The sequence below is a fragment of the Spea bombifrons genome, chromosome 5 (assembly GCF_027358695.1).
Source record: "Spea bombifrons isolate aSpeBom1 chromosome 5, aSpeBom1.2.pri, whole genome shotgun sequence".
NCBI lineage: Eukaryota > Metazoa > Chordata > Amphibia > Anura > Pelobatidae > Spea > Spea bombifrons.
The window spans coordinates 53,437,632-53,465,248 of record NC_071091.1 but is presented as its reverse complement, the minus strand read 5'-3'; the positions used below and the strand labels follow the sequence as shown (position 1 = coordinate 53,465,248).

The 27,617-nt window shown below is 36.6% G+C and overlaps 1 protein-coding gene and 1 long non-coding RNA gene across 2 annotated transcripts in view; both read left to right on the top strand.

Annotated features, from left to right (window-relative positions):
* Window positions 1-27,617, top strand: part of LOC128496389 (cadherin-6-like) — a 93,158-nt gene that overhangs the window by 45,385 nt on the left and 20,156 nt on the right. Inside the window, exons 3-6 of the mRNA XM_053466000.1 lie at window positions 12,777-13,071; window positions 18,121-18,240; window positions 20,976-21,143; window positions 22,090-22,277. Of these exons, the coding sequence (XP_053321975.1) occupies window positions 12,777-13,071; window positions 18,121-18,240; window positions 20,976-21,143; window positions 22,090-22,277 (771 nt within the window). The remainder of the gene's footprint in view (window positions 1-12,776; window positions 13,072-18,120; window positions 18,241-20,975; window positions 21,144-22,089; window positions 22,278-27,617) is intronic.
* On the top strand, window positions 13,623-13,981 carry LOC128496390 (uncharacterized). Its single transcript, XR_008354231.1, has 2 exons — window positions 13,623-13,757; window positions 13,889-13,981. It is a non-coding gene; the product is annotated as an uncharacterized LOC128496390 (long non-coding RNA).

The following is a 27,617-nucleotide window of genomic DNA, read 5'->3' as shown; positions in this document are numbered from 1 at the left end:
GTAGCAGAGCCCTGCGCGGGACTGCTTTTTTAATCCCGCTCCCGCTGTTTTTAATCCCGCTCCCGCCCACTCCCGCTTTGTGGGTGTTCTGCTCCCGCCACATTTGTGGCCAATCCCGCCCGCTCCCGCCACATTTGTGGCCAATCACGCCCGCCTCCTTACCTGATTTCCCACGAAGTCCCGCAAGGCTGCCCTCGAGTTGTTCAATCACAGTGTCTCTTCTCTTGCTCCACCCAGGAATAAGGCGGAGTCACAGGAAGTGACATCAGATCACATGACTCCGTTTTGTTCCTGGGCAGAGCAAGATAGGAGACACTGTAAGGAAGCAGCGAGAAGGCAGCCTTGCGGGACTGCGAGGGATTACCGGGACCCGCAGGTACAGTGCCTGACGGCCCGCTCCTGCCCGCAACCCCAGCAAAACCGCCCGCAAGTTTCTTGGCGGGACCCGCCTCCCAATGCAGTCCTCTAGTGTGTAGGTACAGCTATAAAGTAACACACTGCGACAACAAATAAAAAAAATATATATATATATACACCACAGCCTAGATCACTCAGAACATACACATGTGTTAGACTGAAGTCCTGCCCTGTGTTACAGAAGCTACTAGTTCTATGTGAAAGACATTTAGAGAAGTTACAAGACATATGTTATTGCCGCAGATTAATCAGTTGAGCAAAGGGTTCATTGTTCATTGTGGTAACATTTGTAACATACCATATGGCATGTTCGGTTTGCGCGTACGGTCTCTTCGGCTGAGAATAGTAAGGCTATAACACTATAATAAAACTGTCTAATCATTTCTTAAACTGTTAATACAATAGGGGTTTATTCACTATGGTTGCAGGCAACATTGGAAGACAGCTGCTGACTCAAGTTCCCGACTCCATGTTAAACATTTAGAAGTACCAACAATGGTGAAACCTAGTTAATATGGGGAGTTTTTTTTTAATGTAAAGATGTTATACAGAGCCAGCTCTATCTCTCCATAATACATTGCAAAGTTGGCTAGTTAATAACACAACTGATTAGCAAACTCCCAATTTAGTGCATAAAACCCATTGTGTTCTTTAATGATCTGAAGATTAAGCTGTTAAGCTCACTAATGTACCTGAAGCGGGAACATGTACCGTACCTTCTTCATCATACCTAGGAACTCTTTAGCTTTTTGCTGCCCAGGGTCTCCTGGTCACTTTCACCTGGCATAGGAAGTAGGGGTTGGCCATGCCCTCTCGAGCTAACCCTGCCGCTGCGTGTGGCCAGCCCTGTCCCTAGTACAGGAATCCCCACATCCATACATGCGGAGCCCACCTATACAGTAGGCTAGCCCTGTCCATTGTAAAGCTACTCGCTAGAAGAAGCAGTACTGTTAAACAAAAAAAAAAGTTTTTTAACTTCTATCCTATACTTTAACATTTCACTTCATCTTTAATCGACCACATGTAAGGTGAATGCCTACTGTCTACAGTTCAACATCCGGTATTATGATTCTATTTTACAAATTTCTTGTCGTAATAAGGTTCAAGGTATGAAAATCATTAGTATTGAACGCTTTGTGTATTTACGCAAAAGGGATTGCAGATGACTTATACTGTTTTGCTTAGTAATTAAATTTCATCACATTAGAACTGAAAGTACCCAAGATCCATCTCAAATGAAATTCTATATATATATTACTAATGCGTCAGCAACATTAATCAGGAGCGTGTCCTTCTAGGGGTAGAGGAGTCTAAATGGCGTAGCAAAACCTTTTCTGCAAGGAGAGGAAAACATAATTAGTTGGTTATCTAAATGCTGATCACATAGTATCAGAAAGATTTTTTATGGGTTTTTTTTTTGCCTTAAAGCAGCTATGAAATGTGCCAAGAACTCATTGTTCTTTTTGGATTGTCCGATGATTAAATATTCTTGAATGTTATATTCTTCATGTGTTATAACCTCAGTTTCTTTTTTTTCAAGTGATATTAAATTCAAAGCAACATTTTGATGGTGTGGTTTCATGAAATCCTAGACATAAGGGTTTAACTTGTCACTTTTTCAGACTCAAATGAATGACTCAACCCCCCCTCCCAAAAAACCCCCCCATAAAATCCAAAATGTATGTTTAAGGCACACGATAGCTGAGTGATCCCTTTACATTGTCATGGTTTCTCTGTTGAAAACTGACAAAACCATCTGCGGCCACATGCAATGCTTATGGCCAGTCAGTGCTCAGTAAGCCAATCAGTGGTGAGAAACATTGAACTGCGATGGAGACCATGGCATGGAGCTCTAGAACTGCAGCTTCCCCTCAAGATACATCATACATTTTTATTTTTGCAGTTTTATATTAAGTGCATATAAACATACTTTCAAAGTTCCTTGATGTACATCAGGAGCATACCTGGGATACTGGACAGTCTCTTTAACAGTTACAGATTTCTTGATTTAATTGCAAATTATCACTATGCTCCCTGAATCTTTCTCTATCTCTAGGGAATGAATAAGAAATAATATAATAATATAATATATAATATAATAAATATTTTTACTATTTTCATTTATTATAGGTACTATAATATGTTAATAAATTTTGTTTATGTAAAAATTATATATTTTGTTGCTATGGTTTTCAAAGTTAAAAGAGATATTGGGCAATTTATTCTAAAATCCCTCCCCTTTGCTAATGTCACAATGCTTGCCCCACGCAAATTATTAAATGCATTAATTAAAACGTGCCTTAATACAACATAGATTTACAATAAACCATTACTGTATAATGAGGCATGCTGCCTTTTCAATTGTGATCTATTAAGGAAAAGAATTGTATTCATCTCAAGTTGTTTCTCAGGTTTGATTATTTTGATTATTAAAATGGAAAAGTACAGTTCATCTAATCACATAACTAATCACAGAGCGTTTTTTTTCCTGGTTTGCCTGAATATAAAACATTTATTGTCAAGCACATTAGAGTATATTAGCTTCTTAGCTTTTTTTTTCTCTCTTTCTCTCTGACTAATGATCCCAAAATAATTATTTTGTAAACAAAAAAAAATAAACGTACGCTAACAGCTTTGGCGGCTAAATGATTTTACTCTGAGAACAGATCATTAGATAAATAGAATTATGCAAGCTACTTGGTTACCATAGAAATTGATCTAAATTAAAAAAAATAACAATCTAAAATAATAATTGAACAAAAGTTATTTGTATGTGACATTTATCATAAAAGTGCCTCTTAATGTGATATAAATTCCAAACTTGCGTTATCACATTTTTTTTTTCTCCCCGGTGTTGTCCCGTTAAAGAATGGCAGAATTTCCATCAAGATATCCATTTGTAAAATAAATTGAAATGGAAAGCCCATAATCCCATAAAAAGTATCAAACGTAAGGCACATAAAACAAATGCACTAATAAAACCTCACATACTAGGCGGGTCTTCTGGCAAAATAATGCAGAAGTTACGTTTCTCCGTAGAATTCAGGAAAGTAACTCGGTTTTCATCTCCTGCCACCGATATTATCCAGAGCTAGAAGGGACTGATAAACATAAATAGTTTTTTATGATGGCTCCCTGTAGCATAGCCTATAGTGATATATAGTATTCGGTATGATGATAGCAAGTAGATGTGAATCTAGCACAAAGTATGTCATCGAGAGGTCTATGAGCTTCAAGCACTTAAAATATCAAGGGGTCATCTGTCAGCAAGCAAAAGATGCAAGTTTACCTACAGACCAATCCACCGGGGAGTAGTAAAAAGGCAGCTACCTGCTGAGAAGGCACAATGTTTTATTTAACATCCTATCATGGATATCTTTATTTTTTCCACCAGATTGGATTGCTTTCTCTCCTTGCTCCTGAGTGTTCCCCCAGCGAAGATATTCTGTTAACTGATGCTGAAGTCATCATAATTTAAATTAGATGACAGATATCGAAAGTGTTTTTTTTCTGACGAACACTAAGCACCCTGCGCACGCGGCTTTATTTGCCATGCATGTCCTTCTAAGAGAGTTCAAGGCCCCGCACACAAAAGATTTATCGTTCAGTCAATATTACCAGCTTTTGTTTGTTTTAGCTCTTTTCCTAATGCCTGGTAAATTCATAATTGATATTATTTTTGTCAGGTTTATTTAAAACTGCCATAAACCTAGCTGTGCGGCAAACTGGGGTTTGCTTAACTGTCCGATTATTTTTTTAATACTAAGCAGAGGTTTTTATTTTTTTTACGAGACGTGCAGGCCTTCCTTTGACATTATAGGATCACAGTCAGTGAATTAGATAGTACGTGCACACAAGTATTGGAAGCACAATTACTTCCGATGCATTTCGTAGTTAGAGGTTCAGCACTAAAGTGTAATTAAATCATATAAAGCTTTTATAACAGGCTAGTTAGCCAGTATCAGTTAAAAGGTTAGTCATGCCCCATTCTTTTCCTCTGGATTCAGTAAAGCAAATTAGGCCTGCTCCACTGCCCCTGTATCTCTCCTGGCCACAAACCATGTCTATGTGAAGCACTGTTCAATTACTTAAATGACAGTTCAAGTTATTAGATTAGGTGCTTCAACATTTTCAGCATTGGGGTTAGGAGATGGCCCTCCATAATGATTTGTATAATGAGCAATTGTGGTGTAAAGTTTCTAATATAGTAATACCATAGTAACCAATGGAAGGTTTCACTAAACAACAACATTGTGTTGGCAGGCCTCACGTATTGGCCTCACGTATGCCAATTGGCAGCAGTTGGCCTTGTAGTGCCTTGGCCACTCCAGCCCTGTGCACTAGGTACAATTTGCGTAATGGATTATTTTAATATTGGCAGATTTTTGAATTGTGTGTACAGGTGTCCTCTGAGCTTATTGTTTGCTTGGTCTGGAGGGTAACCTCTGAGTATTGGTTAGTCTCTAAGGATGTGCCAAATAATGCTCATATTAACCAACTTAAATGCTTCACCCGATCGCACTTCCTGTTTCTTCTACTCTATGGTTTATTTACTAAGCACTGAGTTATAAGTGAGATAGCCTGAGGTGAAATACCGATTTCATATCTCCCAACATTTCAAATGGTTGAAGAGGAACACTTTGATTTTACAAGCTGTGGTTTAAGGCTTGGCTAGGGGTTGGGGCTTTACTGAAAAAGTTATGTGACTTTGTGACCTATTACAGCTCTCTTTGATAGCGATTTATATAATCCATAATTAAAAATAAGACTAGTGTATTTTATTTAAAATATACATTTAAAATACACATTTCCTGTTGGACCATTCAACTCTGATATGCATTCATATCCGGCAAACTCAGATGCTAGAAAAGAGGGATATCCAGGGAGAAAAGAGGGACGGAAGGTTTTGGATCAAACTGTCTCCCCTTCAATAAGTACCCTACTGCCTCCCCACCATCAGTCTTACTAGCCTACATTATTGGTGATATTTTATATACCATGAAAAATTAGGTTGTGTGGCTGATGTTGAGCTAATGGGCCTAGTAAAGAGACATGGGCTTGGAGCTTCTTCTGCATTAGCCTCATTGTTAATCTGGCCCACTTGGAAGAACCCTTCAAAAATTAAAATAGTGAGATGAAATGTTTCAACTTGCCAAAACTCACCTACAACTAACTGTCTAGTGAAAGAAAATGTTTTTGTGAATTCTTCATAAACATTAGAAGTCTGCTTGAACAGTATCTAGGAGTCATGATTTATTGAAAAAGGTTAAGATGAAGGATATGTCTTCACTGCATGTAATTTACTAAAGAAACGCACTGGTTCCATACCCCAGACTTGATAATTTTGTTCTTGTCCCAGTCCTACCGTTGTTCAATAAGCAACTAGAATATATTTAACATAGTTAATAAATGGATAAAAATGTGTTAGAGTTTTATGGAGCTGTTACGTCTACGTTTATCTCAGTTAAGTAGTTTTCCTTCACGTATTCCTTCACACTTTGGGTATTAAGAAACCTCTCGGTGCATGATTTAAATACTCTAACAATAATTTCAGAACAAATATCCCACAGCTATCCTATAATTGACATTAACAAGGCCGTCACTGGAAATATTTGGAAGCAAAGAAGGTTACTGCCTTTTCAAAATCACTGATCCATTAAGTCCATTCCCTCCGAGCCTGCAAAGTTCAATTTCTAAGCTAAAGATTGAATCATTATGTTGTATATGAATTTGGCTTGTATAAAAAAGTCACCTTTATTATAAAGGAAAAACTGTTAAGAATTTAAATTCAAAACTTAGGTGTTAGGTACATTTATGAAATGATTGCTGTCCTTTACGACACCTTTTACAGAGTGTATTTTTTTGCTACTTTGGCAGAGGCAAAACCATAATTTATTTTTTAGATGACTACCATGAGTGCATCAGGGCTGGCTCTACGACCTCAATTCTTAGGGGAAAAGGATGAGTCATTGCTGAAGAATGATCTTGAAAAGTTTCCAAAGCCAATAAAGTTAAAATCTGTAAATTAATCACCTAACAATGTATGACTACTCCTTATGAAGATTGTCTTTTTTCCCCTAAATTAAGCATTTAAGGTGATGGAAACCTGGGGGACAGGGGGATGGTATGGAGTTAGTTCACCAAGAGGCAAAACACCTTGGTGAAATCTTCTATTGTCTAATTACCAAAAGACACCAGTTGTGTTGTTGTCTCAAAATGTGTCAAAGCAGAACAGTAGGAGTCCAACAGGCTGCGAAATTATTCTGTAAAATATAAATATAATATAAAATCCTATTTGCACAGTATGTCTGATGTTTTATTGAGTAACTGTTGTATATCATTTGCTTCTACATGGAGATTTAGTTTGTATCTCAATGACCTGAATATATGTAAGACTATGTAAAGAGGCACGGCAGGATTAGCTCCAAGGAGTCACCTTACAATTCTCCAGATAGACAGGTGAAAAGGTACTTTAATATAAAATATCCCATGAATATATAAAAATCATGTTATTCCTCCCCTGCTTTTAATTTACTACTGCCCTTTGGTGGACCTTAATTGACCCAAACCGCTTTTGTGACACAGGAGAAGGGATATGACGACAGGGAAGGAACTTGTTATGTTAGTTTTGCCATCTTCAGCCATTTTATTTCCTTGCTTCCAAAATGCTTCCAAAACTTTCACTGGTTGAAAAAACAAAGTGATAGCTAACCAAATAATTGAAATAATAATAAATTGAAATATGCTAAATTATTATTACGTCTAATACAAATGGTTTAAGGAAAAAGAAAATAGAGACCCAGTTATCTGTTGGTAGAACTGCATTACACATGTGAACTGTAACAGACATTTTCTTAATGGAAAATAATCTCAATGTCGACGTTGCCAATGCAATTACATCCCATACCACTACAAAACTGCTAAAGACACAAATGCAATGTATAACTACTTTGTAAAACATGTAATCAGCGATGTCTGTGTGGCTGTGTTCTGACATGGGCCACAGTAGCCATTGCTTAAGCGTGAATTTCGCCCTTCTGTGTGTGCTGGAAGGTTTAGTGAGAGTTTTGGCTTTGCTAATGGATTAAGCCACATACACGTTCGGCCTGCTACTTGTGATTTTGTTGCAGTGACAAAATCAGTTAGCTCAGGGCTATATTGTTTTAATGCTCAATCACACAATGATCAAACATGATTATAACGGTATTAGCTGCATTTTGTTTGGCAACGTTATCCTCAAAATGTTATACCGTATATTTACACAAAGCCGAGAATGTAATTCACTTTTAGAAACAACCAAGGACCAGCCTGTAGATTTCAGTCATGTTGGCTCCTATGTGTCGGACCTGTTCATAAGGCTTTATTTAGCAAGCAGGGAAGACTGCATGACTGAGGGATCATCGATTTCATGAGCTTGGATTCCCAATACCATAACCCCCACACAAATAAACGCACGGACACAACACATTGGCCACATATTTTAATATGCATAGGAAACAAAACCACAACAAAGTGGTGGCAAGAATTGCCACCAAAAGTGCATACATTTACCCATTGTTTTCCAACCATCCCCCTGCCAATGACACCCCCTTTCTCAGGGCCGGCGCCACCTATAGGCAAAGTAGGCCTACTTGGAGGGGGCGCTGGCAGCCTGCAGCCGTGAACCACCGGTTGCGGTCATTCATTAGAAGTGCGGCCACGGCTCGCGGGTCACTATGGGGAGGAGTGGGAGCGAGTCAGCCAGTTGGGGGGGCTTGTGGGGGTGGAGCCAGGGGGCAGCAAAATTATGTTTTATGTTGCCTAGGGTGGCAAAAATCCTTGCACCAGCCCTGCCCCTTCTCATACATATAACACCACCAATAACCTCAACAATAAAATCAACCATGAAAGAGCACCTTTATCACACCATGTTCTGGTTAGGAGTAACAGTTACAAAATGGAGAGACCTATTTATACAGGACCTCTCAAAATCCCTTAATCAATGTCCCTAAACCCCATTATCCTAAGACCACCTCCTCATCTAGTCAAGGCCCCTTCCACTTAGCTGTGCAATTCCATGGGCTACATGTCCGCTTTAATAAAGACAACTCTATCAGGAAATGCATGGCCAACACTCATTTTTTAGGACACTGATATCTGGACGATCCAGTACATATATTTGCTTCCAGTATAAGGATAAACCCATGTGCTATATCTCTCTTTCTTGGGCAGCGGCTTTCGAGACTGCTTTGTCACAGGTATTAAAGGATTTTTCCATGAGTGTAATAAGGTGGCGTTCAGCTTAGTGTTAAAATATATAGTTGAACTGTCTGCACAAGTAAAATGCTTGGTGGTCTGGGTTGCAGAAAATCTGTCCATGTGATGTTATAAAGCAGTTTAGCTTCTACTTGCAATGACAACCAAGCAAGAAAGATTTATTCTGTTGAAGGCTACTAGTCACAGGGGTCACATAAGCAGCCAGACACCGTTACACTTAGAGACTGAGTATAACTAAATGTCTTATTTCGCTTTGCCTATGCCATTGTAATGAAGAATAAGAAGAATAAGGAAGAATAGATTGTAAGCTTGTGAGCAGCGACCTCTTCACTGTAACATTTCGTCTTAATCTGTTAGTTACTTTTTTTCACACCCTTTTAATGTGTGTACTGTCAGAAGAGCTGTGTAAATTGCTGGCATTATATAAATAAAAGGTGATAATCATGATAATAAATAAGAATGATGCTACTAATTGAGGTTTCACTGACAATTTGGTCCCGTGCCCTAGTCCAGTGCTGGATACTGTATCATGACCAGCTATCTATGCAGGGCACTTAAAAAAGCATAATAATAATAATAATAATAATAATAATAATAATAATAATAAAAAATAATAAATAAAATAATAAACAATAATAATAATAAGAACAATAATAATAAACAAAATAATCAGATTCTTTACTCCAGTTTAACTATTTTTCATCATGTTTAGATTTTGCACCAAGGAAGAAAAAAATCTAATTTTGAATGTCCGTCAACACACCCCCTGCCATATCAAAGTGCAAACTAATCATCATTGCACAAACACGTTGCATAATATAAGGAAACTTTAATTAAATGCCTCATATTACTCCTGGATTTGGTTACAGTAATTTATTTTGTGGTAGAAACCTGGATGCGCAGGTTATAATTTTGAAACTAATTGAGGGTGTGTGTACTCTAACCTAGCTGACGGTCCGGGTATACATTGCATTTGTATTGACTGTTCTAAACGTAAACGCAACTGTGGGTCTAAATGTGTTAAAAGCAATTTTGTTAATGTTAAAATTCATGATCTTGGTTGGAGACGGATATACTGTATATGTACTGTACATGTAGTATAAGCTGAGCTAAGTGTTTTGTGCATCTTGTATAGATCAATAACTGTGCACATTATACGCTAAATCAATGCTTAGCTGAAATGTATACAGATCAATACACCCCTGTATTTTGTGCAGTGCACTGAATATCCGTGCTACAAAAACATTAATATTTATGCATTATACAAGTCCAAGGATTATCATGCCATACAAATGTAACAAGTATACTCCATGCGGCATAATACCACCCACATCACGATTTACAAACCTCCACGAGCCAGAGGCATTTCATTATGTGGGATTTTGTAAAAAAATAAAATAAAATGACATTTTAGTTAAAAAGTGTGAATTTTATAAATTCGATCTCATTAGCAAGTAAGATTGGACTGTACAAAAGCACTCAAAACTTTTCAGCTTAGTTAAAAACTCAGTATGGATGTTCAGAATTATAGCCCAGAAATGGTACCTGTAATTATATGAAAATACGCTATAATATCAAAAGAAAAGATAACTAGTGCTCATATACCCAGCCAGATCTGTTAACTAATTATGAGGTTTCTGAAATGTATTTTGGGTGTGCAAAGATATTCAGCCCAAAGGATTAATTGCGGTTCTACATTATTTTTAGACCTTTCATGGTTAGCCTTTTGACTTTTTGAAGGCCACTACTAAAATCGAGGAAGTGGCCTGTAACCACAAGAATATGTGTAAAAAAAAAGACTGTTTAAAAAGAAAGAATCTTAAAGAATGTACTGGAGGGCCTTCCTCAGAGACAGTTTGGAAGAAGCATAGTGAGATATACTGGTACATGGCTAACTGACTAGATTACAAAATGGTGGGAAGTGGACAGAAAGGTCAGTGAATAGTAAGACCTAAACACCTCCTTTGCCCACAGTTCACAAAGCTTCCCTTGAGGTCAGGGAATCAGATGGTGGAACCTGAGCCCTCAGGCATAGTGCAAAACACTTGATGGTGTATTACCTAGACGTTCCGTTGATACAGACTTCTCTCAATCCAGGTCTCTATTACAATGGAAAATTCAGTATCAGCCTATACTGCAGGGCAGCAATTACTTAAAGCCTACAATGTACATATTTCACTACTACTTATAGGTGATGTCCACCCTCTCCTAATCTTCTCTTTGGTGTGGATGGCAAGGTACCCATGTTACCAAACCATGTAGGTATGGTAAGGGCCGGCCCTACAATGGAGCCGACTGGGGCAATTGAAGCGGAGGAGAGAGAGGGGCACCGAGTGGTTTTCGCTTACCCGCTCGGCGCCCCTCTCTCTCCTCTGCGGTGAGTCTCCCTGTTCGGTCTCGGTGCCGGCTTGTAATGCAGAGCGCCGGAAGTGACGTCAATTTCCGGCGCTCAGCATTACAAGCCGGCACCGTGGCAGAGCAGGGAGACTCGCCGCAGGACTGTTTAAAGGTAAGTACCGAGGGGGTAGATCATGGCGTCGGCGAAGTTTAAGCCCCAGGAGGCGTTAAGTCTTCGGCCGGCCCTGGGTATGGTCATGTTGATGTAATATGATAGTTTAACAAAATAAAAACTGGCTTATAAAACAATTTAAAGGGATGTGACATGCATTTTATAAGGAAAGGCATAACAGAAGTCTATGTACATTTAGAGAACATGGAGGCATGGAGGGTTTCTTCTAAAAGGCAACTGCGGTGCAAAATGGTACAATTGCCATAGTAACCATTGTAATGTTTCTTTTTGAACTAGAACTTTTTTCTCATAGATAACCTCCATTGTGCTTTGCTAATTCTATTTCTTTATCAGAAACAGCCTCCCGATAATATGCAAGCACAAGGCAACATTTTAAAACAATCGCACACTACATCATGGCAGTTTCTATTAGCCAAGGCTTACATCTAAGCTAGTATAACACCTCAGATACATGCTATATTAAGTTGCAGTCATAAAACAGAACTTTTAATAAAGCAGATATTTCACTCTAAAATGTGTCTAAAAGATTATGGCCTTGGCACACTAATGTCCAGTTACAATGTCCATTCATGGGTTCACTGGAGAAATATCTTCTCTATAACATATGCCTAAGCTTGCGTATTCAGACGCTGGTTAAATATATATACCGTGGCAATAAAAATGCCGAAATGTAAAATTCAACATCTCACGGAGATGATGCAGACAGTCTTGAGCGAAACTGTACAGATATAGTTGACAGTGACGGCATCGGCAATCAAGTGCAGATTGTTGTATTACACACCCTTGGTGAGGCGGATTCGCTGAGTATAACAATATACAGAGGCATGAAAAACAATGTCATTTCTCACTTAACAAGTTTTTGGAGTTTTTTAATTAAATTGAAATATAAAAGCAATCAACGTTTAATTAAAAAGAATAATTCTTAACTTTCACTTCGATACTTTCATACATTACAGATGAAAATGTCAAATAGGCACTTTTTGTACTTTTATAACTGTAATCTCAAGAAAAATAAGACGGAAAAATCGCTGATGCGGAATGAAGATACAGAGGCATATATTAGTTTAAAACCCATCCCTGCTGTCTATATATTGATTGTCTCTTTGTCTTGGACCTTATGAAATGATTGTTTCTGCTATTGTTGCAAAAAGAGACACAGGGTTTTGGCAATTTTTATTTGCACACCGGCGGGGCAGTATCTGCAGAGGATTGATGCACGGCCAGAGAAATTGGATGGGGTGTGATAAAGAGAGGTTGTGTACATAGATTTTGTGACAGAGAGAATGACCTTTGGTGCTTTATTATACAGAAAACACATGGCATCAGCTACACCAGTCAATGTCTAGAAGAATACAAGGGTAAAATATTCAAAAGGCTATTTAACCCCTCTCTAAATGATTGCTAACTAACAAATTACTCGTAAATTGAAACGTCTTATTAAATAAGGTGAGATAAAATGGCTATTAGAGATACTAAAAGTTAAAAGAAATATTTACTTGTATGCGGTTTATCACCTGTGCAACTGGAAGTATTCTTATTTTTCTTCCCAATTTTTTTATTTTTTTTATTCTAGCTTCACTCAGATCAGGACAAAGGGGATGGATCACTTAAGTATATCCTCTCAGGAGATGGAGCTGGGGAATTATTTATTATCAACGAAAATACTGGTGATATCCAAGCAACAAAACGATTGGACAGGGAAGAAAAGCCGGTGTACACACTGCGTGCTCAAGCTGTGAACAAGAAAACAGGAATACCGGTGGAGCCCGAATCTGAATTTGTTATCAAGATTCATGATATTAATGACAATGAGCCCAAATTTACAAAGGACATTTATATCGCCACTGTTCCAGAAATGTCAGATGTGGGTAAGTACATAATAATAATTTGTAAATGCGTAGATAATGTGCGTCATAGATCTGAACTGTATATTCAACATAGTTAACAATGATCCTCCATTATCTCTAGGACCCGAAGAAGGTCATTAGACCATAACATTGTCTCTCCTGGAGTAGACATGTACACCGTGCGTGTGGTAGGAATGTATAGGGTCCGAGAAGTAAGAGTAATTGTGGCAATACAAAGGTGGCAATGCCAGTGGAATGTCTTTAAATGTGCAAGTCACTTAGACCTGTCATTGATTGCACTCTCTCTCTAATAGGCTCAACAGTTTTTTTTCGTCTGCATGGTTAATTACATAAAAATAACACAAAACCCTTTAGGAACCTTTTTTGGTGGATATGTGATACAAGTAGTAATATAAACAGGGGTGGATTGATGGCAGCACACATGGACCAATTGCCTTGGGGTCTTGGTATTCTCAGGTGCCCTGCAGCAATTGCACCAGGCCCCCCGGCATTCTCACACAGCCACGCCTCTTATCTGACCCGCGAAGCAGCTACTTGATCAGGTCCTGCGACGTATTTCAACCATCCTCCCTCACACTGCACGATGACAAGTGAAGTTTTTTTAGGCTCGCAGTGAGGTAGCTACAGGCTTCAAGAAACATGAGGGTAGTGGCGGATGTAGTAAGTACTGGTGTATAGGTGTGAACGTGTATGTATGTGTATATGTATGCATGTATATGTATGTGTGGGGGAGCAGAGTAGAAGTTAGAAAGCAGATTTAAAAATGCAAAAGACAGACAAACAAGCTAAAAGAAAAAAGGGAAACGATAGAAAAAAGTGGTGGATAAGGTGTTGTGCAAAAAGAGACAGGGCAAAAGAAAGAATAGAACAAAAGGGAAAAAAGACGACAAGAGACAAAAAGCAGAGAAAAGGGGATAAAAAGACTTTAGAATTTTTTCCTTTACTTATTGTTGTAGAATCTGAGTGTATTATATTTTAAGGAGAATGCAGTATTGTGAAACATTCCTGTAAATTCTGGTATGTCAAGTGATCGAGTAGCTAGTAGCCATCTGCACAAAACTAAATACATTGGGCTTTTCTTCAGAATTTCTTTTCCTAGACCCAACCTTCTAATACTTCCTCAGATACTACCACTCCTAACTGATACCATCATTTTATTTGAGAAATGTGTTGACTTTAGTAGCCCGACAATAGAAATAATGTAACCTTCCCAAGAACTGTGTTGAAGATTCTAGAAGCTGTCATTATATATGTGCACATCCATAAATTTATATAAATAACATAAGAAATGACAGAGGTTGTCTTCTAGGGATACAGGGAACACCAAATTGGTGGCCTATATTTTCTTGGGTACTATATAACGATCATGTTTAACATTACAAAAGCAGTTCACTATATCACCAATGTAGATATTCCGCCTACACCGATGGAATCTTATCATATCTTAGCAGTCTGACAGTGACTATTCATATTTTCCCATGGGATGCACCGTTCTAGCCTGCTGTTGTGTGATACAATTAAAAGAAAAAACTTGGAATACAAAAGTTGGGTGCCATAGCAGCAAAAAAAGATTATTTTTTTTATTATTATTCTTATGCTTTTATACTGTTTCATAGGTGTATAAACTTAAAGATCTGATTGGATCTCTCACAGTGCTTTCAATCGCTTTGGAACACAAGAAAACATTAATATCCATATATTTTCCGGTACAAAGTTTAGAATGTTATAAAATGAATCGATATGTCAGAATATACTACCAAGTTAAAGATCATTTGCCAAATTATGCATTTTGTTATCCAAAATGAAATATGAAAGGTTTTATTTAAAAATGCACCCACAATTTTCTGTTTTTAGTGAGTAAATCGCTATTTTTTTCTGTTTAGGAAGAAAATTACAACAAAATCCTAAAAAAACCCAAAAACATCACTTTTGAAAAAAAACAAAACACAAATATAGTACAGTTTAGAATCTTGGGGGAAAAAACCAAAAAAACATTTCAAAGACATGGCTGTTACAGCTTACAACTTTTCTTATGCTGACCATTTTTAAAATACAGCAACACAGAGGAACAATAGAACCAGAAAAAAGACCTAGTTTCACATATCAGTTCCGTTGATCTTCCAGACTGGAACACGAAAAGAAGAGCAGATAATTAGTTCTCATTAGGGCAGGCTTTGTAGACAGAGATAATAACACAAGTACACACAAGTGTCTGTTCTTTATATTTCTTGTGATTCTGGCGGTCACGCAGGCATACTTTAAGCTTTGAACCATTTAATGTGAATTCTGTTTTTTTTTTCTACTCACTTGGGTTGATGCATTATATAAAACCTGCAATCATTATAACAATGGCATACTTTTTAAATTATGCTATGCTTGGAATTCATGTTTTTTATATTACTATCAAATATAGTAATTTGTGACTATATATTAATATATATATAGTATATATATATATATATATATATATATATATATATATTCAGAACATACTCATTACTCAGTAATAATAGACAGCCTACATGAGAGATTTAGTAAAGATAGGACTTATTTTTGGAGCAGTGTATTATCCTGAAAGAGAATATTGCATTTTTCAGGAAAATCCACTGGATTTGCTTGTCATGTTTTCCCCTTAAATCATCATGATTCTTATGTTAAAATATCTTATGTCTCTTTGCAGATTATTTTTCTCTTTTTAATGTGTATGAATGAGAATATAGAATGAGTAGAGCTTTACTGGGGACTGTGGGTTTTACATAGTTCACATAAAACAATAAAATGCTCTTTTTTGTCTGCTCACTGGGCTAGACAGGAAAAAAGCCAGCACTGCCCAGAGTCTGAAATAAAATTATTTGGAAATTGTACCTTTGCTACATTTTATTTAAAAGTTTTGCTACTTTACCCTTTATGTATCCCTTTTCTGCTTTGCACAAGTATTCTTTACTGCCAGCGCTTTCCAGTCCCGAGTCACTAATACACTTAATAGCTTTATGTGACTTCCATTACTTTGGTGGAAATCATTTTATAAATGTAATTACATACACATTACCCTACTTTTTACCACACATCTCAGCATTCAGCCATCAGCAAACTGCCATTTATAACCTTGCCCAACATAAACGAAAAGTGAAAAAAGGTATTTTTTGTTCTTTTGTTTTTTTAAGAATTCTGGACACTACCATCTTAGTAATAGACGTGACCATGGCCACATTAGGCCCAGCTGTGGTGCCCGGTGTTCAGTTGTGAACCTTGCTGGCATGTGTGTGGCACAGTGGCACACAAAACATGCAGAACAGGCTAACTCTGCAGAGCAGGAGGAGGTAGAGCTCACACCATTGTCCATGGTATTCCATGGAATATTTCGGATACTGTACTGGATATTACCACTTCTAACCTACTATAGGATTTTTAGTTATTCTTATACATGACATTATACAATTGTACTATGTTAGCTGTAAAAATAAAAAGAGACCTTCAAGTAGTCTTGAAAACTTGCAATCTAATACCCATTTCAGTTAAATGTATCCTCATTACCAGATTTGCCCTTTTACTTGTACACGGAAACCCTCGCTATTAGATTTCTTTGCTGTAGTATTTGTGACATTTTGATGATTCAGACATACAAGACATAAATGCATCCTTAAGGATACACTCTAAATCTGGCCTGTTGGGGATATTTGAGAACAGCATATCATATGGATCATGTATTGCTGGATTCATATGCACTGTGCATTGCTTTAGCAGGACACATCTGTGGATCCATCTGCTTTTCATTGTTATCTTCTGAAAGAGAAAAATGCTGGAAAATCAATGATTATACCATCTAAATGTCTGCCATGTTTGTCTGATACTCAAAGAAAGTCTCTTGCACTTGCTATTTCTTTAAAAATAATGTTTCTGAGTATACAGACTTTTGTTGCAAGCCAAGACGTCTTTGGACATGTGGAGTATGTTCTAGGCTCCTTATAAAATATTATATATATATATATATATATATATTAAATATATTGCCATGTACACATCAATCTTAGATCCATTCACTAAATGCTAGGCTGTATTTTTCAAAGCAGAACAGAAGCAATTAGGGTGTTATACAGGAAACATTTGTTAGAAATCAATGCATGTCCCCCAGACTTCATCAAAATGTAATTGCTTAAGCTTTACCATAAATAAATACAGTCATTTGTTTCCTACTGTTCTTTGAGCTCTCTGTTACTCTGAAATGTTCAGTCAAGGTGTGCTCCTCTTGACTTTAATGAAGATATGACTTAGGTGAGTTAACGTCTATAAATCCTGCTGGTTCCTCCAAGTTTAAATGTACCTACCGTTGAGATCAGCTGTGTCCAATTGGATTAGAGTCAATTGAACTAAAGTTAAGAATAGTGAATATTTGTGATACTTATTTATAAGGAGTGGTGTTTAGCTAACTTGGCTTCCTAGATCCCAATGATTGCTTAGTCATAATGAAGTACAAGACTATGAGTCCTAGGACCTGAGTAGACTACAGTAGGCTTGCACAATGGGGCAAAGATGAAAATCAGAAAGATCAAAGAACAGAGAGGATTTACTAAGATTTACTAAGTATGCAAAGTCAGGGGACGTCCCTAAATTGCTATGTTTGCTGTGATTTTTTTCTCTAATCTGAAAAAGAAGCCTAATAGAACAACAGAATTTGGATAAAATTAATCCTTTATGAGCTTCATAAACCATCATCAACAGAATAGTCGTCCAATAACAAGGGCTGCAGTGAAATCTTTTTTTCTTGATGATTTCCCTTTAAGCTGGTATGATGAAGCACCGATGGGGTTTTGTAATTGCATACAATGTTTTATACCATTCATCATGTGAATGAATCGCTACGTGTCTAATTCTTAACAAACAATTCTTCTTGTTTATGTTTTGTCTCATTTCAGTTCTTTTTTTCACAGCATGTTTACCAGTTTTGCTTTGCTAAACCAGGCTGACATTGTCTCATTTTCAAAGTATTTTTTTCATTGTAATAACCTTGCATCTAAAACTCTCTCACTGTATTCTTTATTGTTATTGCAGGGACATTTGTCATTCAAGTTACAGCCAATGATGCTGACGATCCAACCTATGGAAACAGTGCAAGAGTCATCTACAGTATTCTGCAGGGACAGCCATACTTTTCAGTGGAGTCTGAGACAGGTCAGAAGACCTTAGCTGTGTCTTTGTATAATTGAAGATGACATGTTAAGTCAAGCTAGGACATAGTAGACAAAACTTGAAAGAGATTACATTTTCCACCTTGCACAAACTGACAAACTCAATCGAGCAAGACATCTGTAAACATGACACCAGCGTTATTAGAACCTAAAAATCAAAGCTGAAATATAATTAGGGCTGTACACAAGATAGTTTGTTCTTTCAAGAAGAAATGTTGCTGAGCTTAGAACAGCTGAACCAAAGTAGACATGCCAGAGATGTATGACACATTGTACTTTGTGAACTGTAACAGATGACGTTTCGGTTTCTACTTTTAAATGATTAATTCAATCTTACCAAAGTATTGTTTTGTTATAGATGCATTTTAATGGTTAAAACTAATGTTGAGTCCTTACATTTTCAAACTAATTTTCATTAAGAACGGACCTTTTTCACAAAGAAACCTTAGTTTACAGTAGATACATGAAAAAGGGCTAAGATTTGCAAAATTTAAAGTTATACGCTTCATAATATTGGCTTTAAAGTATTTTCTATCTGCCTAATAGACATAGTAAAGTTTTATATTGTCATTCTTCCTCCCAACCATATTGTTTTTCCCTCAGAAATCTCATGGTGTTGCCACAACCACAAGGGATTATGGGTAGGCACATGCAAATAAGGTCAACAATGATCACCTTTTCCCTCTATATCCACTTTATGCATGGATCCCTTGAAAGTAATTGCTTGCTGTACAAGACAGCCTTTAGACAAAACTCGGGTAAGAGGTGCAGTAGCCAGATCACCACTCATGATTGACCTTATTTGCATGCGCCTACCCAGAATCCCTTGTGGTTGTGGCAACACCATTAGATTTCTGAGGGAAAAGCAAGCTTTCTGGCTTGTCTGGTATCTGTAGATGAGCTTTTAATAATGCTTCTACTACCCCGTTAAAGGCACCTTTACCCACCATAACTTATGTAATATATATATATATATATATATATATATATATATATATAAATATATAAATAAATATATATATATAATAAGCAGTGTTTTGACATAGAAATTGTTGGCGGATAGGAACCACTCAAGCAGCCTATTCCAGGCCTATTTCAGGCATGTTAAAATTCCCTCACTGTGTTAACCTCTGCCACTTATGCTGGGCCACAGTTACATCTACTAGCTTCTCTTATTTCCTCTTTTCCTCCGGGCTATACGTATTGCGATCCCTTAGTCTAGATGACATTGAAAACGTTTTCACAAAGCTAGCAGCCATTAATATGTCTACTGCACGTGGTGAAAGCATGCAATACGAGCATGAAGCATACTGATTCCTTCTGTGTCATTGTGTCATGGTCAAGGAAACCTTAACAATTCAATCTGCAGTTGAATTTTATTATATTCCTAATGCTCATTCACAAATACTAAGAGACCAGTTAATAGGATTGTACAGTGCCGCAAAGTATGATGGCGCTATTTAAAACAATCAATAATAAAAGAGCACAGAAGCGCGGGGTTTTTTTTTACCTATCTAGGTGTCTTAATTATGTTTACTGTAAATTCTCCTGACAAAGTTTTGAAGACGATGTGCTTAAGAGCTAGTAGGTTACCAAAGCTTAAGGATAATCACCAAGTAGGTTGTGTATGGCAAAAGTGATTCTGATAAACATTAAAAAAAAAAAGTTATCTTGTTGCTATAGAAACCAATGTGATCTTCCTGCTAATTGGGCAGTTTTATTGGGTTGCTATGGTGATCAGACACATTTTTCAACAGAGTAACTATGTGTGTATATAACCCCACAGACATTTTACAGTGTGCTTCCAAATGGTTAGTATTCTCAGTTCATCATATTTTTAAAAAGTTGGCGGTATTGATTGGGCCAATATTTATAAACTGTTTGTTCCCAAGTGCGAGCGCATAAAGAGATCCCGAGCACCAGGGACTGGCATTGCATGCATTCACAGTAGGAAATCTTGTGGGATTTGCGTAATGGCATAAGTAATGTCAGGCTAATGTTACACACGCAGGTATATTTCTATGGCAACCAGAGCCTTATTAAAGCCTTATTATGGGGCAGACAAACAGTCATTAAATGCACACTGTGTATTGAACCGTTCACTTATGGTAATTCCTAGAGCACAATGTATAAATTGTATTTTCTTTAGTTTTGCTTCATATATATATATATATATATATATATATATATATATACATGGCTGAAAAATAATCTGTATTTTTTTCTGCTTCATAGACATAGGTCTAACACGTAAATCTAATTTAGGGAATGGAACATTGCAACCGCTGCTTTGTCTTTATGTTAATTGTGCTAATTGTCTACGTGATTTGTATCAGTATCATGAAAACATGTACTGCATAGCTAATGCAATTTCATAGTACTGGGTATCTTTACCAGCAAATACCCCATGCTATTCTACGCTGTGTCTTTAATCGGTATAAGCAGGACTTGCATTTCTCTTTGGAATAACTATTTTTCTCATATAAAATCCAATGCATTCTCATATCAACTTGGATTATCATTTCTCATATGCACTTAGATTCGGAGAAACCCAAGTGTGCTTATCTGTGATATTTATGCCATTGGCAGCTGTTTGGTTCTGGCAGAATTTTTATCAATCACTGTCAACTGTTAGACATAACTTCTGCCGTTATAATGTCCTCCTTCTGTGAGTCCCTTTCTACAAAACAATTTCTTCTTTTTTTTTTCCCCTTGCAGGTATTATCAAAACTGCGTTGCCAAACATGGACAGAGAAAACAGGAAACAATATCAAGTCGTTATCCAGGCCAAAGACATGGGGGGCCAAATGGGAGGACTATCTGGTACCACGGTGGTGAATATCACTTTGTCAGATGTCAATGACAACCCACCTCGTTTCCTTCAAAGTAAGATCTGTTTACTTTTTGATGTCTCATGGACTATTTTAGTCTAAGAAAAAAAGGAGAAAAAAGCCCCCAGAAAACTGAAAAACTGCTTTGTGGATCTATAAACCCACAGGGATGAAAATGGCATTAAACGTTGCTCCGTAGAGCTTTTTGATTTATTTTCTTGACAGACTTTTCAGCCTGTAGGCTTTCCTGGGATCATCTAAATTCAGTATATTCCTATATATCGATATGAAGGATATGTCTTTATTTGGCCTTGAACACAGTCTGTTCTGTTGCCAAAGGAGAACCTTCTAGCTCTTGTCCCTCTGAGGAAATATCTATTTGATTCCTTTAACCATGAAATGTAATCACGTTTGAAATGAATGTATCTTTACAAATTTTCCCCTTCGTGCATTTCAAATCTTTATAGCTTAGCGTCCTTTATATCTGAAATTCATCACAGTGCAGCATCTGTCTGTTAGCTCTCTCTCTGTTGTTTGCCAAAGTAGAAAACCATTAAAAAGTGCATATAAAAAACAAGGGAATAAAACTAGAATAATTTCATTATGGGGGGAAAAAACTGGGAGATATCAAATTCGTAGCTCCAGGGTGTCCATTTTTGCAATTTTTCTACAAGACCATTTTTCAGAGTAACCCAATCAGACATTTGAGACTACCGGAAAAGATGCGCATACTTCTAGAATCAGGGTACACATTTGTATTAACGTTGTTTTGTAGTATTGGGTTCCTGAGAATACACCTAATCAATGTTTTGGACAATCTAAGAACAGCATTTTTATAAGGGAAAATGGTGACATGGTATGCTAGAAAAATGTTACATTTGGGATCAAAGAGAACAAAGCTTCTAGTTTTGTTTTGTTCGGTATCATAATTTTTCTAAGGCAAATGTTAAAAGAAATCTTTGAAGAAAAAAAAAAAATTATCTATACATTTAATGTTCCAGATACCTATCAATTCCGAGCGCCAGAATCTTCTCCTGTGGGCTCTTCAGTTGGCCGAATCAAAGCTAATGATGCAGACGAAGGCGTGAATGCCGAGATTGAATATCACATCAGTGACGGGGACGAATCCAACATGTTTGCTATTATCACCGACAGAACAACACAGGAAGGCATTATCATTGTGAAAAAGGTAACACATCTATTGCAAATGGTACTGAGTGGTGCTCAGTACATTGTATAATGTGTGAAAAACAGCATAAGACACCAGAAGAAGACAATTCCAACTATTGATCTATATAAAAACAATATACATGGCTGCCTTTAATATTGATTGGACCCTGGACCCTAAAACCCCCCCAAAAAACGGCCTTGACTATATATCATGCTTCCGATACATTTTAATTGTTTATAAAGGATTCAAAAATAGCAGAGAAAAATGTATGTTTGGCCATAATGTCTGTATTCTTAATTTTTATTGCAATCTAAAAAAGGGTTGATACATACATATTATATATAGGCTGTGATAGGTGACTATTTTCATTCTCTGATTTTATTTTAACATCCCGTAAGTGATAACATTTATACAATGTCGTTTGAAGAGACTATTGTCTGCTATACAGCACTCAGGAATTATTAAGCAGGCTTTGGTGTTTATGAATAAAATGCCATTTTGTGCCAAGTATCTGCCCTTGTGGATCTTGATGAAGGTGTCCTGCCTGTTATTAATGATATGAATGTAATTGATATTTTGGAACAGTAGAAGAGAACAGTATGTTTTTGGCATCACAAGAGGCCATTATAGCATATTTAGCATATTAAGAAGCAAATCACATACACACATGCATATATATATATATATATATATATATATATATATATAAATGTAAACGACAACATAATATCTGACTGACACTTCTTATATGAGATGAAAACTATACAATCTGTTACACAGCAAGTCATTTTTCTTTTGAAATGACAGTAATTGGGCAGTGACTGTAAATGAAGAATACTCTTATCTACTGCACAAACCACCTTAATTATAATTCCCTCAAAAGCAATACAAAAAACAGTGCTCTATATAAATGTATATATATTTATTTACTGTATATATATATATATATATATATATATATATATATATATATATATATATATATATATATATATATGCATATATATTTATAAAAAATATATATCCATATATATAATCATTAATAATTCATGCTGCTTTGATAGTACTTTCCTCCTGGCACATTTTTTCCAGTCCTGAGTCTACAAAGGATGGCTTCGAGCATTGAACGTCCACCCTACATACACCAACAAAGTCTATTAAAACAGGGCTGGGTATCTAGCTCAATTTAGCAGAGATATTGAGGGTCCATATAGATGCTGACACACACTCGGGAAAACACAGGATCAAAAGCTGCCCCATAATTGTCTAAAAGTAAATAGTTTGTTCTGTGTGTGTAAGTGTGTGTGTACTGTTTCATACATACATCCATAGTTTGAATAAAACCACCAGCTGGAAAAAAAAAACTTAACATCAGTTGATATTATTTGTGAAACATTTTTTTAATTCAAGATTTGGGGATTTTGTACAGATGCTCAACAGCCTTAGAGACCCAGAGTAATATTAACAGCTAACCCTTTAACTCCTGTGTGTAAATATCAAGGTTTTCAAGAGGTGTAAATGTTGAACCCAAAGGCTATCGGAGCCTGTTGCATCAATTGACAGGAAGGATGATTTCCAAGGATCTGCAATTTATCTACTTACTGGTGAACACGATTCATCTTATTCTATAGACATATTCTTCTAAGACTGTAATTCAGCTTTTCTTAATAAATCTATCCTGTGCTATTGTCAGAACATCCTTAACAAATGACCACTTCTATACTTCTCACTTGTAAGTAGCAGAAATTCTATACAGGACTCCATTTAATCTCCTAGCATGTGCGTGAAGTAGACATGAAAGAGAACTACTGGCAGTGTAGTGCAGCTACAGCATTGTGTAGAATAGAAAATGCATGAACACTATTGTATAAAAGGTAAAAATCATGATTGCTTTTTAATCAAAACTTAAATTACTCTAGCTGATGAGTGCAATACCCATCATCCTAGTATAAAACAAATGGAAGAGACAAGGAGATGTTGTCAAACAGACAAATATTACAGGCAGAGCATACACAGGAAACCTATCAGCCACAATAAGTAGCACTTTATGAAGGTGCCAGTCACTCCAGGGACTACCTGCAGAGAAAACATGGTGATTTGTAGTGAGCAAAGATTGTTTGCAATTACAGATACAGAGGCAAGACAGCAAAATACAAGGTTTTATATATATATATATATATATATATATATATACCTTGTTTTTGAAACAAAAGCACAGAAAATAGTGATATGCGTACAGAGGCCTTTTGTCAGCAACCATTCCTCCTGTGTTCCAATAGCACACTGTGTTAGCTAATCCAATTTTAAGTTTAAAATGATAATATACACCAACCATAACATTATGACCACTTGCCAAATACTGTGTAGGTCCCCCTCTTGCCACAAAAACAGTGCTGACCCACCAAGACCTCTGAAGGCAGTAGTGTACCTAAACAGGGGGTCTGCCCCGGGTACCACCACTAATCAGGGGGGTGCCGCGACAGCAGCCTAACGCCGGCCCGTAGCTTACCACCGTGGAACCCCTACACTGCAGTAAGCTGCGGCCCATGTTAGCTTTTTCAGCAATTTGGGCTTAAGTAACTCATCTGTTGGATTTGACCACACTGACCAGCCTTCGCCCCCCCCCCCACATGCATCATTGGCCGCGCATAGCTCAATAGTCAGTTCACCATTTTTCCTTCCTTGGATCACTTTTGAACACCCCACAAGAGCTGCAGTTTTGGAGATGCTCTGACCAATTTGTCTAGCCATCACAATTTGGCCCTTGTCAAAGTCGCTCAGATACTTACCCTTGTCAATTTTTCCTGCTTCTAACATATCACAAATTGGGGACGAAATGTTCACTGCTTTATATATCCCACCCACTGAGAGATGCCATGATAACATGATTATTAGTGTTATTCACTTCACCTGTCAGTCATCATATGTCATGGCTGGTCGGTGTGTGTATATACTGTATATAAACATTTTATGTTGTTATAAAGTTCAAATATTTATTTGGAATGAAAACTTTAAATGGATAGATATATATATAGTAAAAGAATAAGATCTTATGGAAGAATACAGTGTATGTTGAATGAAGAAGATCACACTAGTTGGTGTAGTAAAAAAAATATTTAGGTGATCATATAAAAATAGCCTCCGTAATACTTTATTATTTATTTTGTTTAAGTTAAGCAATATCATAAAACACACTAGTCAACAAAATATGCGTAGCATAGGTTAAAATGATCTTTTTGCCACATTTCCTAAACAAGATCACCATGTTTTGTTGGATTTTGTTTGGTTCTATTTGTTGGATTTAGTTGGCTTGTTACCCTCATATACTCAATCACTTAGCAATTGACTGAAAACATTGTCTTAAATGCTGAAAGAATACAGTTCTTATGTCATTGTGTAGCCATCATATGTACAACAAGACATTTTTATATCAACATTAATAATTTGGGTTTTATTACATCAATGCATTTTATGCCTGCTAAATAATTGTATGACCTACTTCTGCTGTCTTCTATAACTTTAAATAGCTTAATCTCACCTTTTGGTCCTGTTTCCTTAGCAAGGCAGCCCCTTAGGATTTGAGGGACGACCATTTAATATGCCATTGTGGGGTCTGGGCAGGAGCCCCCATAGCCCCTGCTTAAAGGCAGTAGTGTTCCTGCAGCATCATTTTTATATAAAATCCTTTTGGTGGTGTTTCATTAGCAAAGGTTTATCCTCATACATTTGCTCAGTCTAACCGTACATGTGTCTTTTATTTTTGACTGCTGGCAGAGCGGTAGTAATGAACGGGTATTTCTAGATAACTTCTCTGTGCATTGAAGAAAACAGAGCCAAAGAAGAATGCATGCTTTTTCAGTGAAATGCCAAACATGAAAGGAATGCCAAGAAATGCCAAACATAACAGAGACCCTCTTGTAGAATAATGATTTCATTTAAGTCATCGGCAATACTTGAAACAAGTAAAGCGAAGGTGGATATATGAAAGGTTCTTTCAAACAGATTCTTGATAAAGTTCTTAATAAAAGACACAATTACTGCTTAAATTATCAAACAATAATAATATAAACCTTATATTCCATAAAGCAAGTAGAGAATCATTCCCAAGATTCCCAAAGACCCTTAAGGTATGAGGTTTAAACTTATTGTGCATGAGAACATCACAAATGTACCGTAGTAGTAGACGCCTAATTTATTAGTTAAATACTAATAAATATTAGCATAAGTATAGACATACAATTGTGAGCGTAATGCGTCTTGCCCTACTATCCTTTCTCTAAACTCATTTTGTAGGCTTAGGCTGATGTTTTGGAGCTATTTCTTTTTCTTTCTACAACGATTTCAGGAAATGACAATTTTTAAAAGAAGTAACTGAATCCTGAGTCAAACAGAGTCCTATTTTGGTTACATTGTCAATGTCAGAAAAGTCGCTTTTGCATACTATAGCTTTGAAAACATAGTTACTCATAAGACTGTGCGCAGTCGATACGGCAGTACTACAACTCTTAAAGGGAAATTTAACATTTCCAAATATATAACATTCTTATCTTTTAAGGTATTGTGCAGTCTAAGCTTGTGTTTGTTAATGACATTCTAAGAAAATTTAATTTTTCTAGGAGTGTCTAGACACTGTCACGTCAACAGTGTCCAGGAGTATTTAAACCAATATAGGAGAATTTAAGCAAAGGAAAGATGTTGCAACAATATGTATTATCCATGAGGCTGTAACTAAAATAAGCTAAAGTTGAATATATTATACACAGAGTAGGTATCCCCCCCATATAATGCTGTTGTGTCCTGTGCATTTCTAGGGTTCTTGTGGTAAATGGACAGGAGATAAGTATGTTCTTGGCATGGTGCCACTGTTCAGGCGATGAGTAAATAAGTATTTGTTCTCAGTGACTTCATTGCCAACAGGGAATGGGGAATAATGTCTCCCATACAGCTCCTGATTGCTTTTCATTGGGCAGATGTTCAGCTCCTGGTAAAATACACTTAATGGGCTATAAAATTAAGTCATATTAACTCAGCTGAGTGTATTATTTTATAATCTCAGTTTAGGATTTACTTCAAAAATACCTTTTGGCATAAGAAAAATATAAATGAGAATGAGACAAAATCCTTTTCTGTTTCTTTTATTTTTTTTAGCAATTTTAGTAAAACTGGGTCAGAACATTAGCTTTCAATGTTATAATGTATCTTTGGCACGGTATACATTAATTACTATAACTAATGTTCGAAAGAAGGATGCCCAGTGATGGTGTTGATGGAATTGTTAAAACTAATTGCAGAGAAGATTTTATGATTTAAAATTGAAACATTTACCTAAAAGCCGAAAAATGTTTTATGGTTTTTTTT